The following is a 17,947-nucleotide window of genomic DNA, read 5'->3' as shown; positions in this document are numbered from 1 at the left end:
AAACTTTTTAAAAGGTAAAGTCTCAACCAAATATTTTACTTTTTTCTCCCTATTTTTAAAAGATTCACTTTAAGTGGGTTTGGGGGTGCCGATAATCTGGGGAAAATACATTTCCCTAAATAGCAGGCATACACACTGAGGACAGGGTCTTGGATCAAGTTTTATTAGTACCCTCTAGACAGTTCATCAAGCACAGAACTAGTAGAAAGTGGGGAATCACAAATTCAATAAATGTGACAACAAATGACCTCCTGATTGATTGGCTTACATGCAGATTTTGCTATTGACGAATGGCACTTTTTCCATTATCAATCTATGACCCAATATGAGCTGACATTTGTTCTACTCAAACCTGTTCATAGAAGGCCTATTACAAACTTCCTGCTGAAAGCACTTTCAAAGGCTGGATACATTTAAAACCAATTCAAGCATGTAAAGTCGTTTTAGGAAATAAGCCCCAAGTCCCAAGGGCTCAGCTGAGGAGGACCACGTTTTACAACAGGTGTGCCACTTCACTGGGCAGAAATTTGGAAATGTCAAACATTTAGAAACACTTCAGAAACTCCAGCTCAACCTGCCTGAGAGTCACACTTCTGGACTCGTGTCAATAAATGCCTTGCAGAGATGGGCATCTGGAAAAAACTCTCTCAGCCCTGATTCCAAATTAGTTAAATCATCATTTGTAAGTTCTTAAAGTGACCACACTTTTTTTTTTTTTGACTTTTACATTTCAATTTTACTTCCCATTAAGAAAGTATTTTTTTTTTTAAAAAGTGGTCAATCAAAAAGTTTCCTTCTGGAGCTCCTGCTGTGGCACAACAAGATCTGGGGCGTTTTGGGAGTGTTGGGACATGGGTTCAATCCCCGGCCCCACACAGTGGGTCAAGGATCCCATGTTGCCACAGCTGCAGGTTAGGTCTCCAGGGAAGCTCCGACCTGATCCCTGGCCTGGGAGCTCCACATGCCGCAGGGCAGCCAAAAATGAAGAGAGAAAAAGAAAACGTTCCATCTATTACATGATAACAGTCCATAGCAGCATTGCATGTTTTAACACCCCTGGCTCTCAGTGTCTTTCATCTTATCTTGCATCATTAATTGCACGTGTAAGAACTGGGCTGTATTCCTTGTTATTATCACAGTTACTTCTATCCTTTTGGAAATTAAAAACCAACACTACAAGCCTGACTCCAAGTTCCCATCCAGTAGGAAACCAGGCGTTCTGCAGCCCCTCAGTCTGTTCTAGGGCAAAGGCAAACAATACTTTCCATTACAATAACTTGTATCCAGGAAAAATAACAGGCACTCTGTAGCATAGGCAGCATAGCAGCCAGAGAAAAGTTTACTAGCTTTAGCCAATTGGAGGCTGTGGAGCTGGGCCAAATTAGCATGTTTTTCTCTGCCTCTAGATGAAGTCATGAGTGAAATATGACATTGAACTTATTTTTAAAAGGGAAGAGGCAGCAGGAAAGTAAAGCTAAACCTACAGGAAAGTGCCCTGTGCCGAGGAGAACGTGGTGAGGAAGTGTGTGCAAGCCTCTGAACCCTGAGTGGTTCTCAGTTCTGTATCCTTCACCTCCCACTGGGTGGAGTAGGTCTTTTAAGAGCAGCTGGAATGCAGTTCCCCTGATCAGTGTAGCCAGTTGTTGCCTGTCGGAACTTCTGCCAGTTCTAGAGAGCCTGCTCCAAGCTCAAACCAGAGGGCCAAGCTCCGCACCCCTCACCGCCATCCTTCTCGCGGGAGCCAGAAGAAAGTTTCCACCTGCCCAGGCATGGGGGAGGACGCTGCACAAGCCGAAAAGTTCCAGCACCTAGGTCTTGACATGCCACAGCCGAAGCTAGCCAGCTCCAGCCCTGTACCCTCCTCCACACCGAGCCCCAGTCTCAACCCCGGGAGCACTGAGGAGGCCATCCGGGACAACTCGCAGGTGAACGCTGTCACGGTGCTCACGCTCCTGGACAAGCTCGTGAACATGCTGGACGCCGTGCAGGAGAACCAGCACAAGATGGAGCAGCGGCAGATCAGCCTGGAAGGCTCGGTGAAGGGCATCCAGAACGACCTCACCAAGCTCTCCAAGTACCAGGCCTCCACCAGCAATACCGTGAGCAAGCTGCTGGAGAAGTCCCGTAAGGTCAGCGCCCACACACGCGCGGTCAAGGAACGCATGGAGAGGCAGTGCGCGCAGGTGAAGCGTCTGGAGAACAACCACGCCCAGCTCCTCAGACGTAACCACTTCAAAGTGCTCATCTTTCAGGTGAGTGCCCCCCGTTCTGCTTCCACCCAGCTGGGACTCCTCCGCATCCATGATCTCAGCCTGCCTGGCTCTCACGGCCGTTTGTACATCTGTCCTGCCTGTCAGGGATCACACACACAAGGCATTGTCCCCATTGCCTGCAGCAGGCGCATGTGAAATCTGCACACAGGGCTCGGAATTTCCCAGGTCACTGCAGCCTAAACGCAAGGCAGGTGCCTCAGAAGTTAGCAGGTCGGGGTTATTTGTCAGGAGCACCTGGCTGCACTCCATACAGGTTGGGAAGGTGAGCAGGTGCAGGTACCCTAGTCAAATTCATTTGTCACTTTGCATTGTGAACCTGGGGCTCTGACCGCAGCTGTGAGCTGGACAGGGCAAATTAATTCAGTGGCTGTTTATTAACTCTTTGTGGAAATGAGGAAATCATGTGAATTCTGGGGTTTGTTTTTTAATCAAAAAGTCAAATTCATTACTTTTTAAAACATCCCTTTGTCCAAAGGTCACCGATGCTTTGGGGACTAACCAAGTATTGAAGATTGATCCCATTAAAGATGAACTAGACCCCTCCTTCTAAAACTCTTCTGGTCAAAGCAATCTTGAGTTCTTTTCTGGCAAATGATGTACAAAAACTATAAAGCATAACTCTACAAGCACACTAGATATGCTTCTCATTGCTCAGAGAGACCACAACTGTAAAGTGAAACAATGGCAGTGTTATCAGTTACAGTTACAAAGGCTAGTCTTGAAGATTTTCTCCTTCAAATGGCTGCCTTGGCACAAAAAGGCCACTTAATTTTTTTAATGCATCAATGATGCAATTAATGTAGCAAGAGGCTATTTGGGGACAGGGAGATTGCGTGGGGCTGTTGTTCTGCCAAGTGGTGGGCATTTGTGAATCCAAGGGGAGCCCTGCCTTAATGCTAGAAGCCCTTCCGCCCAGTGGAACCCAGCCAGCACACAGCCCAGGAAGCAATTGCCATCCCTGCCCCAGGGCTGTCTCGTTGTGACCATGTGAATAGGAGAGGATTTCAAAGCCATGGAGGGGAGAGGCTTTAACCAACTGTTTGATTGTGTAAGGCACACAAGAAGAGCCTTCATCTCCCAAAAGAGATTTAGAAATTGGAATTTAAACCGAGGGAGCCTTCTTTTTCTAAATGAATCTGCTCTGCCAAGTTAGAACCTAAGCCCCCTTTCTCCATAAAAGGAAAGACTCATCTCGCTGCTTTTTTGTCCTCCCCAAATTGCACTTGATGTTGTAAAGCTTCAGGCAGCTGATGTCCTCCTATACCTTGCAGGCTTTTGCAGTCCGGAAATTTTTTAGCTTTTAATGCAAATGGAATAGCTTTTCATGCTCCAGATGAACTGCGCCTTTCTTAAGCCATATAAGATCCTTACTTTATTAGCCTAAAAGATATTATAAATCTCAACTCTCAAGGCATTTCTAAATTAAATACTGATCTCCAAACAAAACCAAACACGTACAGACCTGTTTAAATCTGAGTCATCAAAGGAAATTTCTCTCCTGCCAGTATGAATCAGAGAGATTATCTCTTGTCCTACCCCTCAGTTGAGGAAAAACAAAAAATTATTTATCTAGTACAGGAAATCACAATTTGTTGGGATCAGTTTTTGTTTTGTTTTGCCAGGGATGTTCTGTAGGTGTTGGGAGGAGGGATGGAGAAGATTCGTGACTAAAAATTTCAAGAGAACTATAATCTGACATTTAAAAGAAACAGCTGTTGGGAACTTAAAGGCACGAGCTGCTGGCGAAACCCTGCCATGGTCTCCTGTTTTGTCACATTGGACTGACAGGTGTGAATTTGCAGCCAGAAATGGTAGGCATTCTCTGTTATGAGAAAAAGGTGAAAGGGGCGCAAGACCAAGGTGGAAGCTGAAAGATTTCAAAGCATTGTGTTCAGGCTCTACTCAGGGCCTCTTCCCAAGCAGCCCCCAAGGTCTTTTTATTAAAGAGCAGTTTAGGAGACAAAGAACTATAGGCAAGGATCTGGGCCTTTCTTAAGCCATGTAAAATCTTTTATTAGCCTAAAGGATATTAGAAATCTCAACTCTCAAGACATTGCAAGATGGCTATTTTTAAAAAACAAATAGAAGTTAAGTCCCTCAGTGGAAAAGTTCCTCTTTCTCTTGACTCTTTTTAAAATAGGGGTTTCTAGGGTAGTAACTATGCCAATGGATAATATAATAATTTGTGTAAGAGAGGAGTCCAGTATAGGGGTTGAGAAGATAAATTCCGTCATACAGACACTGGTTCAAATCCTGGTTTCACCACTTGTCAACTATGTGATTTTGTGCACATTTTCTAGCTTTTCTAAGCTTCTGTTTCCTTACTTGTACCCTGAGGCTATTAATAACAGCAAATTTTTTTGAGCTCTTAACAAGCCCTGCATACTCGGCAAAGCATCTTTCTGTGGTTTATTTAAATTGTCCCAATGTAGAGATGAGGATGCTAAGATTCAGAGATGCTTACATCTTTTATTCTTTTTTTCATTAAAATACAGTTAATTTACAACCATGTACCAATTTCTGCCAGGATATATATATATATATTCCCTTTCTTATACTATCTTCCATCATGTTCTATCCCAAGAGACTGGATAGTGTTCCCTGTGCTGTACAGTAGCACCTCACTGCTTATCCAATCTAAATGTCCTAACTGTTTGCATATACTAACCCCAAACTCCCCATCCATCCCGCTCCGTCCCCCTTCCCCTTGGCAACCACAAGTCTGTTCTCCATGTCTGTGAGTCTGTTTTTGTTTTGTAGATAGGTTCATTTGTGCCATATTTTAGATTCCATATTTGTTGATATCATATGGTATTTGTCTTCAGAGATGTTTATATCATGTCTGAAGTTATTCATTAAGCAAGTGGTAAAGCTGAGATTTGAACTCATATTTAATTGATTTCAAAGTGTGTCCTCTTAAACATTAATGGTTCCTCCCTTGTATCTCTCTCATGGGGTGAGGAATAAGTGGAACAACATATTTAAAAGGTTTAGTGGCTGTAAGAGCTCCAAGAATGGAAGCTCTTCCTGGCTGGATCTGAAATGCATTTGCATGGAGAGGAGTCTACACTTGCACTTGGTTAGAAATATGACTCTCGGGTAAAAACTGATCCCATCCTACCCAAGCCATACACTGTATGACAACTACCTTGTTAAAGTCAGTATTAGGTCACCACCAGAGCAAAGAAAGCCAAGTCCTTTGAAAGCAACTGGATAGACCCTTCTAGCAGCAGCACCATCTGCACAGTGGGGCAGAGGGTAGATGTTTCCTAGACCTCAGAGTGAGGGGGCAGATAACATGCCAGGTACCACTTCAGGTCTCTAAGTTGTTGGTCGCTTTCAGTCCACTTGACCCTCATGCTAGACTTACCCTTACGAAATCCATTGCTTTTCTAGTTTAAGACAAAAAATTAAAAATAAGAGAGTGAGAAAAGAAAATCTTGTCACCTAACTGGAACATATTCAGTCCTCTAGGGTTTAGAAGATTATGTTTCCAGTTTGTAAAGTCCTCCAAAATCTGCACATGCTTTTTGGTTAGCTGGCTAATAGATTTATCTACTAGATACTGAGACAGAATTTTTTAAAATTCTGACATTTGTCCTTGATTTGTTCTACTTAGAACATGCCATTTATTTATTTCTGTGTTCCACTTACAACACTATTATAGATGTTGTCTCTCATTCCTTAGCAATTACTTCAAATTATAACCAGTAGAATCTAAAACTAGAGAAAATTCACCTCCTTCTGGGCAATAAAATAAATTGTAAAATCCGTGTTAAATTTAGCAGCTTCCCTTTTTACATTTTTTAAAAATAATAGCTGAAGATCAATGTTTGAATTCAAAATACTATGACAGGATCCATTTATAAATGAAGTAAGACTCAGAGGGGTTACTGATTAAAAAGCAAATGCTTAAGACTAATAAGACTAATTCTTTGCCTGTATATGCATATGTAAGTATCTTTTTACTAAAAATAAAATTTGTATAGAAAATCAGTGAATTTGCAGTTAAGGGGACATATTCTCTGCTGATTGAAGAGACTAGAATTTCACAGATAACTGGCCCTGAGGGTATGATGATCACTTAACTTCTCCTAAGGTTCCAGTAATGATTACTTGAAAAAGCTGGTTGGGAATGATTTCAAATCCAGGGAACAAAATGAAAATACTCATGGACAGTTTACACTTTCATCCACAAAAAAAAGTTGTGAAATTGGGTGAAAAGAGTAGAAGTTAGATATTTGCTGTGGATACATTCATTCATGGAGAATCAAGCCTATAAATGTGTTCAAATATTCATTATTTGGTTTCCTTTGATGAGAAAAGAATTTTAGAAAGGTGCTAAAAGTGTAACATCTTCAAACTATTTTAAAATTGATTTTTTAAAAGACTGTACTTTATCCAAAGCCACTGCTCTGAAAACTGCTAAATTAGTACAGACTTAGAAGCAATGGGGCTATCAATAATCAAAGACACCTTCATATGACAACTGCCAATATTTATATCTCATTGATTAATGTTCCCACAATGGGATATCAGTTTTGATGTGCTACTTTTCCAGTGCCCTTTTATGAGAAAAACAAAATACTAGTTCTTATTGTTATTATTTACATTTACTGAATGTCAGCCTGCCTCAGGCACTTTCAATGAATAACTGATTACTGTCGGTATTTCCTCAAAAGAACCATTATTTCTCTCATATATTAAAAAACGAGACTCTATCTCCGATGCAGCCCTTCCAAGTAAATGTTGTCCCTTCTGTTGCTCTGTAATCTATATGTTTGAATTGAACAAGTGAAAAATGTCCTCCAGTGCAACTCAGGTCTACAGTTTTGATTCTTGCATGAAACAAAACACGTTTGGCATTTATTTGTACACTATGAGATCACTTCTGCAATTTGTTAACTAGTTTTCCTGGGATTTAGGTTAATATCACAGAATCAAATATTCTAGAGCTGGAAAGCACCTCAAACATTATTTAACCTCATTTTATATCAAAGGAGCAGAGGCCCTGAGAAACAAAATGACTAGCAAGGTTTCATTTTATTAATAATAGAAATTACAGAGTTGAATAATGAAATGAGTAAAAACAAACACTATAATCCCACTATGGCAAAGTTCATGTTTACTGGGTTTTCTACAACAGCTTTTAAATAATTCAGGGTGGTTTGCTTTTTTTGTCTGTTTTGTGTTTTTTTTGCATGCAACAAAGAACACCTAACTGGTGTGATCTTAAAAAAAGAATTGAACCCTTGATAACACTGAAAAATAATGAAACTTTTAAATCCTCAAGAATGTAAAAGACTGCTCAGGGATTATAACTAATGCATTTTATTCTTATGACTTGCTGATTCCACCGACAGCTGCCTTAGGGGTGCAGTTCTAATCAATGGCTTTATCCACTTGGCAATCTATACCTCTGAAACACAAATCGGAGAGACCCATCAATGTGTAAAAGAGGCCTATAAATCAGAATGTCAGGTGGGCATAATTCCATTTTAATAACTAGTATTTAGCGATTATTGGATAAAACATTCCATGGACACAAATTTATGGTCCTCATATCCCTCCAGGATGCCACCACATCCCTTTGGGAATGTTAACAGCCTTTGTTATTTTCTTCTAACACCGGGGATGATAAGTTAGTGACAGGAGAGCAAACTGCCTTAGTCAAGCTTTTAAATGACTTACTGTAGGCTTCCTTTTCTAATGCTAGTCACAGTCTCCTTCTTATGTATTTATTTTTGCTTTTTAGGGCTGCACCACAGCATATGGAAATCCCCAGGCAAGGGGTCGAATCAGAGCTACAGCTGCAGGCCTACTCCACAGCCAGAGCAACTCGGGATCCAAGCCGCGTCTGCAGCTTACTCCACAGCTCATGGCAATGCCGGCTCCTTAGCCCACTGAGCAAGGCCAGGGATCAAACCTGCATCCTCATGGATACCAGTTGGGTTCGTTACCTCTGAACCACAATAGGAACTCCGACTCCTCTTTTAAAGAGTGTGTATTTATATACGTGCAAATAAGATTTGCTCCCATAAGCACCTAAGAAGTTCCTGGCATGTTGATATCTCTGTGTTGATATCTACATACACGACTGAGGCTCTTAGTTCACAAGAACCAATACTGAATGGCAAACAAGCAGAAGTGCAAGCAAAACATGCTATTCTCAAGAGTTCTTTCCATTCCTTTTCTCTTTCATGGTGCAAGCATACCATGCACATATGTTTGAAGTGTGCTGACTGACTCTCCCTCCCTTTTATAAAAATTCTAAGGGTCCTTGTGAAAGGTCAGGAGCAGTGGCATCAGTGGGGCTTTGTACCTTTTAGAAAATAAATATGTAGGGCAAATAGGCACCTGCTGCTGGAGGCCTCTACCGGGCAGAGCTACCCAAGGAAGAATGTGACCCACAAGGGATCCTTAATGCTTTGTTAACAGGTTACAAACCCTAAGTAGATAAATGAGTAACTAGCACAGTTAAGTGGAGACAGAAGTGAGGTTGTATATTTAATCCTCCCCCTTGAAAGATCCATCAGTCTTAGAAACTATAAAAAAAAGCAGATCAAAAACATTATAACAGGAGGCTGAAGGCAGCAATATCGCCTCACCTGTAGGCAGGTGAAATATCAAGTGTTTCCATAAGGTGTGTGTGTGATAGGACTGAGCAAGGACACATGAGCAGGTATGACCAGACTCCTGGGGAACACTGCAGTTACAGAGGATCCACTGTCTGAAGTTCAAGGTGAATTTCTACCACTTTAACAATACTATGTAGTCAAATAAATGTGTACATTTTACTAAAGAATAGAGATTTTGAAGAGTGTCAGCATTTTTCTGCTTCTAAATAAACATTACGGAAATGTTAAGATGTACATGTACTTGGACACTCACAATTCTTGTGTGAAAGCAAAGGGCTTACCTTCAGAGTGGAACTGTAAGAAGCCACAAAATAAACACTGTCCAGTAGACAGAACACAAAATACTGCTTGAGTAATTAAAATGACAGCAGAAGCATAGCAGTTGGCCAAGAAGACATATCTTACTTGTTTCCAGTTGTATAAAGACACATCCAGCTCATTCTGGATTATGTCTGTTCCCGCTGGGTTTATTTTCATAGTTGGCACCAAAGAGTTCTTATATAAATTTCCCTGGCATTGTATAAAAGAATTCAATTGTGCTTCCCACCTTCCCTCAACTGCCCTCACATGTGCAGTGGGATCTACAGAAGATCACTTCTGATTCACCTGATAATGCACTCTTTCCAAACCTGTCCTCAAAGGACACAAGGTAAGGGGAACAACACTCTAAGACGCAACAGTAATTCTGCCTTTTTAACAATAAAATTTACACGACATTAAAATATAATAGCATTAGTTTAATTCTTTAAGATGTACAGTGAATATGTCCATCTTCTGCTGAGGCTGAAGAAAGGGAAATTATGAAGGCACTCCTCTGATAACTGAAATAATACTATACCAAATATACCTCTTCTCTAGTAACCAAGGCTTATTTTTACAGTTTTACACCTGGCTTTCTGCCTTCTTGAGGACTTTAGTAACATTTCACTGAGCTCTTGGTTTCTTCCTTTCCTGCAAGCAACTCCTGTCAAACTCTCCCAACCCTCTTGTCAAACCCCAGAAGTAATTTTGCTTCAGGACTAAGCCTCAGATCCCTAGCTATTTCTGCTGTCTGCCCCTTTTTCAGTAATGCTCATCCACTGAGAATAAAATCCTTTCTTAAAAATGGAAACCACTGAGCCCCTTAGGCTTGGTTCTCCTCTTTTCCCAGTGGCAACAGCAGGCAGCAAACATTCCTTCTAGACACAGAGCTAAGTCCCCTCTTTTGTAGTCCTCAGGCCTGCCCAACGGAAGGGCAGTCTCCACCCCAGCCACCCCAGGGCTGTCTTAGGAAGACTCCTCAACCACCACACACTCTTTTTTTTTTTCTTTTTGCTATTTCTTGGGCTGCTCCCGCGGCATATGCAGGTTCCCAGGCTAGGGGTCCAATCGGAGCTGTAGTCACTGGCCTACGCCAGAGCCACAGCAACGCAGGATCCGAGCCGCATCTGCAACCTACACCACAGCTCACGGCAACGCCAGATCCTTAACCCACTGAGCAAGGCCAGGGACCGAACCCGCAAGCCCATGGTTCCTAGTCGGATTCCTTAACCACTGCGCCACGACGGGAACGCCCACCCACTCTTTCAACAAACAGCTGCTGAGCTGTCAGGAACTACTCTAGGCACTGGGGCATAACAGCAAACAAGAGACAAAAAGGTCCTCACCCTCATGGGGAATACATGCCAATGAAAAAGAGCCAAGTTGAGATTTGAAGCATGGCAAGTTGCTCTCTGTAAAGGTCCATGTCATAAATGACTTGTGGGAAACCCATGCTCCTTTCAATTTTTTACTTTATCTTTTATACTGATATACTTTTATACTTTTATCCGACACATTCTGTGATATTCAAAATGAGTGTGGAGAGAGCTTTGGGAAACAGAATCTGTGATTTCTTTATTCTATCAAGGATTATATTTAACCAGACATCCTGCCTTTTACCTCTACCCAAGACTCTGTTTCTAACCAATTTATGGAAAGCACACTGTTATGAGTGTGTGTTTAATAGGGGGGGGCCAAGGGCTCTGTATCTTTTCAGAGGGTATCATAAATTATATTATTCTATGATTAATAAGGAGAGAGATTTTTGAGTTTCTCTATATTAAAACATCGTTCACTTAGTTTTTGTTTCAAGAAGAAACATATGCAGGTACACACTTAGAACATATTTTTTATTACAACCCCAATTTTACTAACATTTCAGTTCATCAAAGTTGCAAAATGAGAAGGGAAGTGCATACTGTTTACCATAAACTTTGCATGAACAGACTTTTAAATTCACTAAATCTAGTTATTTTTCAAACTGAAAGTTTACTGGGCAGTCCACAATATAATCAGGCAACAATGAAGCTCTGCTTGAGGCCTGGGTGGCAGTGGGCTCTGGAGCCTGGCCCACCTCGGCAGTCTTGCAGAATCCCTAGGGCCCTTGAGAGTGCAGTTTGAAAGCTGCTAATCTGGGTCAAATCCTCTTGTTCACATTTGGAAGAAACTGAGACCCAAGGAGATTAAGTTATTTGCTGAAAGCCTCACAGCCATGGAGCAACACAGCAAGGACTGAGACTCGGGCCTCTTGCCATACGTTCTTACCACTATACCATTTCTTCCAGTGAAAATGTGAAAGCACATTGCTGGCTGGCTCTCATTTTCCTATAATATTTAAAGAAAAATATAAAATCAAAGGGATGCCGATGCTGTGTGACCCAAGTCTGTCTGAATTCAAATTTCTCCACTTAGCGACACTGGAGAATCATCTCCCTTGCACTCTGGAGGCAGGTTTTCTGGCTCTGCTCCCTGAGCCATAGCAAGAGGCAGATCTTTGTACATCTAGAAGCTGGAGGAAGACGTGCTTGGGAATAATAAGGAGGTGAGGGCTGACGTATTCTTGCCCAAGGAAGCTGGGTTTAACAACACAGGCTTGATAAACTATGCCTGGCAGCATAATCCCCCTACTACTCCAGAAACGACCATACTATACCACGTCCTCTTATAACGCCCACAAAGCACATACTAAACCACAAGCCTTCGTGAGTGGGTCCCCAGGAAGGCTAGCCCTTGCTTCTCTTACTCCAAAATTATATCATTAGAAAAACTAGTGTTCATTTTTAAATAGATACCAAGGTTGACCATACTTATACTTCGGACTTTTATTTGTGGAGGAAACCTGCTTGAGGATTTACCTGGTGTCTGACACTTGAAGACTTCCCAGATCTCTCCCCTGCCCCCATCTTTTATCTTCTAACTTGACCTCCAGGCTCTTGTGCAGTGGGATTTTGGCAGGAACAGAGCCTGAGGGTGGGAGAGAGAGGTGCTCTGGGTTCACAGTAACTTACTTTAGCTCCTTTATCAGGGCAGCTTCCTGGTCTATCTGAGCCACAGCCCATATCCCTCCCTGCCTGTCACTGATAGAGCCCTGGCCAGTTGCCCTCATAATATTCCCCGCTAGGCAGCCCTTGGCCACATCCAGTCTAGGGGAAATGACTTGATCAGTTTAGAATTAACCCTTCATATTCTAGAAGCTACAGATACTTGGTTTCTATCATGCCAAAAGCACATGCACAGAAATTACTGCAGTTCAGGACTGTTTGTAAAATGTGTTACTAACATGAAATCTATGTTGTCCATATTTTCAGGAAGAAAATGAGATCCCTGCCAATGTGTTTGTGAAAGACCCTGTGTCCAGCCCAGCGGAAGGGAAGGAAGAACTTGCAGATGAAAACAGGTCTCTGGAGGATACTTTGCACACAGTGGACCTCTCATCTGATGATGAATTACCCCACAACGAGGAGGCCCTGGAAGACAGTGCAGAGGAAAAGATGGAAGAAAGTAGGGCAGAGAAAATAAAAAGATCCAGTCTCCGGAAAGTGGATAGCCTCAAGAAAGCATTTTCTCGCCAGAACATCGAGAAAAAGATGAACAAGCTGGGGACAAAGATCGTATCTGTAGAGAGGAGAGAGAAGATTAAGAAATCTCTCACTTCCAATCACCAGAAAATATCCTCAGGGAAAAGCTCCCCCTTCAAGGTCTCTCCCCTCACTTTCGGTAGAAAGAAAGTTCGAGAGGGAGAAAGCCCTGCAGAAAATGAGACCAAGTCAGAAGACATGCCTAGTAGTGAGATGCCCAACGACCATGAGGAGAGCTCATTTGCAGAGGGTCTTTCTGAAGCATCCCTCCCCAGTGCCCTGGTGGAAGGGAAGAGCTTGGAGGGAGATGCTGGGAGGGCGGCCTCGAGAGGGAGTAGCTCGGCTATGGATAGCAACATTGACTTGGCTATTGTGGAAGATGAAGAAGAGGAATCGGTGGTCGTGGAACAGGCACAGCGGGTGCACTATGCAGGAGGCTACATGCAAACCTCTGAGGAGGCAGAGCAGTCAGATGAGGAGCCCATGCAGCCAGCTGTGCTCCAGGTGGACCAGACCTCCTAAATGCCCAGCCCACTGTGCCCAGCCTGTTCTTGCAGTTAGATGGATAAGCAGAGCCTAGAAACAACTCCAGCACTAGCCACTCACAGCGTCTTACTGTGCAGACAGCCCACATTTACTACACAGTAGCAGCACACACTTAACCAAGATTTACTATGAAAGCAACGTGTCAGGGTCTACACTTCTAACTTCCTCTTAGGTTCCATTTCTATAGTTATCCAAAACTGCCCAGAAAAAGAAAAGAAGCAGTCAGGAAAACACTAATCAATTGGGCTTGTCAGAAAAACCAGAGGCTATAAGATACTAATCATGAAATGTGATTCATTTTTCATCATTCCATAAGCTTGGTGAATAGTGCGCCAGCAATATACAGCATTTCCATAGAACTCTGTGAATCTAAAATTTCAAGTGTATGATATATAATATACATATATATTTAAGCTATGGAGATAAATTTTATATTTTAAGAAAAAAACACTTTTCTTAAAAGGTAGAAGAGAAGGTTGGCTACTCAGTAGAAACCACTCTTTACTGAAAATGAAGGAGAAATTAAAAGACTACTACATTCAGCTAGTGAAGTAAGACACGTAGAAAAGGTGGGACTTTTAGAAAAAGAAAACTAAAGAGAAGTTAGAAAATAAGAGGAACAGGAAAAAAGAATTCCAAAGAGAAGGAAGACAGAGAGAAAAAAGCATGTGTTCAAAAGTAAAATATTTATAATATTAGTTCAAGTATTTCACTCTTCATACAACACTAAAAAGAAGCTCATATATACTGAAATAATGTTATATCTTCACATTTTTATTTTCCAGTATTTTCAAATACATAAAAAATTTTACTGTATTAAAACTGCAATTTTTCTTAATAAATAAAAGACTTTACAAATATTTCCCTAAGGAAGTTCAAAAGGATGTAGTCTCTTTGGCATTGGAAGGAACATAAATCTTCAAAATTAATTAATGTATACTGCCTTTTGTAGGAAGTTGGATCATACTATTCTTTAATGTTTTCCAAGTTTGCAATAGTCCTTACACTCCAAATGATGTAATGTAGGTTTATAAGATGCTGGGAGCAACAGGTTTGGGAAATGAAAGATGCTATTTTTCCTTTTTTGTACACATACACAGCAATAATTTCATTCCAGGTCATGTTTTATTTATATATTAATTTCACAGAATATTAATACTTTTTTTCTTAAAGCATGCTAATGTTTTGTGTATGTGCACATTTACTCAGACAGGGTAATTTTTACTACTGCCTAACATTATACTAATTATTGCTTTATTTTTAATTAGAGAATGGTAGTGTTTTGAGAAAACTATTACAGTTTGAGACAGTTGTACCAGGGAGTAAATGTCCCACATTTGGTATGTACCACTCACTATAAGTAACCTTACAAATACAGATATTGCAAGACAGTATTAAAAAACTATGCTTTGCCTTGTAAAAGGGATAAGATTAAAAAATGTATCGATGGCATAACTGTCCTTACTTTGCAATAATGTACCCCGAATATTAGATTGTTGAACTAACAATGGCTGTGTTAAAGAAGACTAAATAAACCAAAAAATAAAAAGTATATAACAATGTCAGCTTTTTGGCAGCACAATTTTAAAACAAGCAGAAAGAATTGATTTTTAAACTCTCTTCCAAATGTAGCTGTCATGTTGATTGTTTCAGTCTTGATTTCCCCTATTAATTCCACTTTCTTTTTTTCCCTGATCTCATTTAGAAATCCAAGTCTCATTCTTCAAGTTTAACTTTCTTGACATCACCTTGCCAGCTCTGGAGAGCATCTGAATTTACTGCAGCAGCTTGATGAATTTGATAGTTCCATCTGCATTTTTATTATTTTGTACCAGATCTTATAATACCTTAAATAGCCTTGCAAACATGAATGTATTGAACTGTACATTCAGTCTATTCACACAGATGCACCTTTGTCTTCTGCAGGGCCATCCACTTGGTAGAAGACTTAATTTTACTCAGGGCCCTAAGCACGCCTGTTTAACCTTTACAAAGCTGCTGTCACTTTTTGCAGCCAAGGAATTGGGGGATCCAGAGCTAATGGAATGTTTACACTTTCTTTTCAAAAATGCTTATGTCGCTTGCCCCTAGAAAATATCTGCATGTTAGTGAAAAACTACACTCAGGCATCTTTTTAGATTTGACTAACATTTATTCTTTGTTCCTCATTTGACATGATAAAATCCTAAGCAATAAAACAGAGAATCATGCCAGATAATTGCCGGCAAACAGATACTATAGGGATTAGAGAGAGCAGCAGTTGTGGAAAAGGAAACTACTTATTCTGTATTATTGTTGAATTTTTCACATACTGGTGAGGCTGCAAAGTCCCCAAATTAGATACGTCTTCTTTCCACCCATCCAATATCCCATTCCTAACTTTATGTACCTGGAGCTCAAGAACTGGATTAGTTTTCCCCCAAAGATTGGTTATATATTAATAATGACTGAGATTCCTATCTTAGAAATGTACTTCAGGAATAAGAAGTGTCTATTACATGGATCACAAATCTCACAGAAATATAGCAAAGATATCATTTTTTTTTCCTGTGAGGATTTTATTTTTAAAAAATATAGATATATTTCAACAGGAATATTTTTCTTTCCACTTATGAATCTAGTATATGGCTGAATTTCTTTTTATGCGTGAAAATAAAAGACCCACACTGAGGTCAGTTCTGCAAAAAATAAAGATTTTTTTTTTTTTTACATTTATTGTAAGATGAAAGTCCAAAATGTTTCTGGTTTTAGCAATGCTCATGCAGAAGAATATGGTTTGAACCTCATGCGTCTCAGTCCACAATCGGGAAACTAGAAGTTCCTTTGACATAGCCAAGCCACTAGTGTAAGTAAAGGTTATAATGAAAGTCATTTCCTACATTAAGACGCTAATGCCCAAGCCCAGTTAATTCTTGCTCGAAAGTTTGTTTACTGCCCTACGGCCCAAGTCTAAGTGATTTTACATTGGAGATTGGGAGTACAAGGAATTGAGGTACAGGCAGCAATCATTATTAACAGTTCCATAGCAACCACAAGTCCTTTCCTAAAAACCAAGACTCTGACACTGCAAAACAAGTTTCAGATGAAATTGGCATTGGACCTTTGTATTCTGCTTGATCTGAGTGTCGAGATAGAGATTTCTGCAGCCAGGAACTCGTTCCTAAAGGAAACACATGGTAACGCACACTGTTAAAGATATAGTTCTTCTTATTTTTGATTTAACCACTGCGTTATCCTGTAGTATCTGAAACTCTAAAATTATCCTTAACTCTTCACACTAATTGTCCAAATTAAGAAGCCACACCTTTAGCAAAACAGCTTAATATTCATACACTTAAAGACTTCCCACTGTAAAATCCATTTATTAAATGTTTATTGAGCAATACAACCATTTTTTCCTCCCACCTGGTAAAATTCATGATGCCCAAAGCCTGAAGACAAAAACATGGGGGAGAGGAAACCATTTCTGATAGCCTACTTTCCCCCAGGCTTGGCACTCCAATGGCCAGGAATATTGTGTACCTACTGCGTGATAGCATAATCTCCTTTAATCAAATGAATTCTATTAGAGGAATATTGTTTTTACAGCTACTACCCCAACTGGTATGATGGGGAAAGCAAGGTATCTCCAGGGTTCTTAAAAATGCTAAGGTCTCACTCATCATGCTGCAATTTAACCATTTTTCCTTTGAAGGTCAAGGAGTTAAAACACTAGTCCAAGTTCACATAAATTTTGAGTGTCAGAGTCAGTACTCAACCCCAGTCTGAAATCCACGATACTGCCAAAACAGACTCCTAATTATACCACCCAACAGTGCTTAATTATGAATCACTTTATATGCTCTCAGATGGTATGGCATTAACTTCACTTTATCACCCTTTATACAGCATAACATACAGCTGCACTTTGTAAATGATTTTAATGACTGTCATACTAATTCTAAAAAAAAAAAAAAAGGCTCACTATTCTTGGGGAGCCACAGAGAGACTATATTCTTCAGGAGGACACAGAAGGACTCCTAAGCTCCTTGGCATCGTCCATTGTCAATGGCTGCAGGGTTCACTGTGGGGCATGGTTTAACAAGCACAAGCTGCCAACAGAGATAGACACTAGAATGAGCTAATTCAAAGACGGCACAAGAAGTATGCCTCAAACTCTAAGTTAGAGGAGTCATATCCCTGTGTCATGCTAGCGAAATTGCTTTATCCTGCCTGGACACATCCTCTCATAGGCTGAAAATACTAGCAAATGACAAATCAGCATGAGGCAGGGGAAGTGTGGAGGTTTGGGAAGTAGGGCAAATCCTGACAATATGGAGACCTAGCCTCTGAAGATAATTTCTACAAAATTCTCCAGCTGTCTTCTCAAGGAAAACAGGTCCTAGGTCAAGCAAATTCAGGTATCTCCATTTCTGTGGGCAAGTAATCAAAGAAAACCTTCCAGGCCAGCCCTCATTCATCAGGATGTTTGCTGCAGGCAGTGACTTCTTCCAAGGGCTTTGGCAGTGGTCACAAACTCAAATGCCTGAAGGGCTCACTCAGAGCATGGTTCCAGGGGATGGCTGCAGTTGTGGCAATGCTGTTACAAGTGGGCCGTGACCTCTCCGATGGG

General features: G+C 40.8%; 1 protein-coding gene across 1 annotated transcript; it reads left to right on the top strand.

Annotated features, from left to right (window-relative positions):
• Positions 1 to 1,446: 1,446 nt before the first annotated feature.
• Positions 1,447 to 14,887, top strand: CAVIN2 (caveolae associated protein 2). Its single transcript, XM_047773105.1, has 2 exons — positions 1,447 to 2,252; positions 12,520 to 14,887. Exons 1-2 carry the CDS (start codon positions 1,770 to 1,772, stop codon positions 13,309 to 13,311), a joined length of 1,275 nt encoding a protein of 424 aa, XP_047629061.1. The 5' UTR covers positions 1,447 to 1,769; the 3' UTR covers positions 13,312 to 14,887.
• Positions 14,888 to 17,947: the final 3,060 nt, after the last annotated feature.

Source organism: Phacochoerus africanus, chromosome 3 (assembly GCF_016906955.1).
Source record: "Phacochoerus africanus isolate WHEZ1 chromosome 3, ROS_Pafr_v1, whole genome shotgun sequence".
NCBI lineage: Eukaryota > Metazoa > Chordata > Mammalia > Artiodactyla > Suidae > Phacochoerus > Phacochoerus africanus.
The sequence above is the reverse complement of the archived record's forward strand: the minus strand, read 5'-3'. Positions and strand labels throughout refer to the sequence as shown.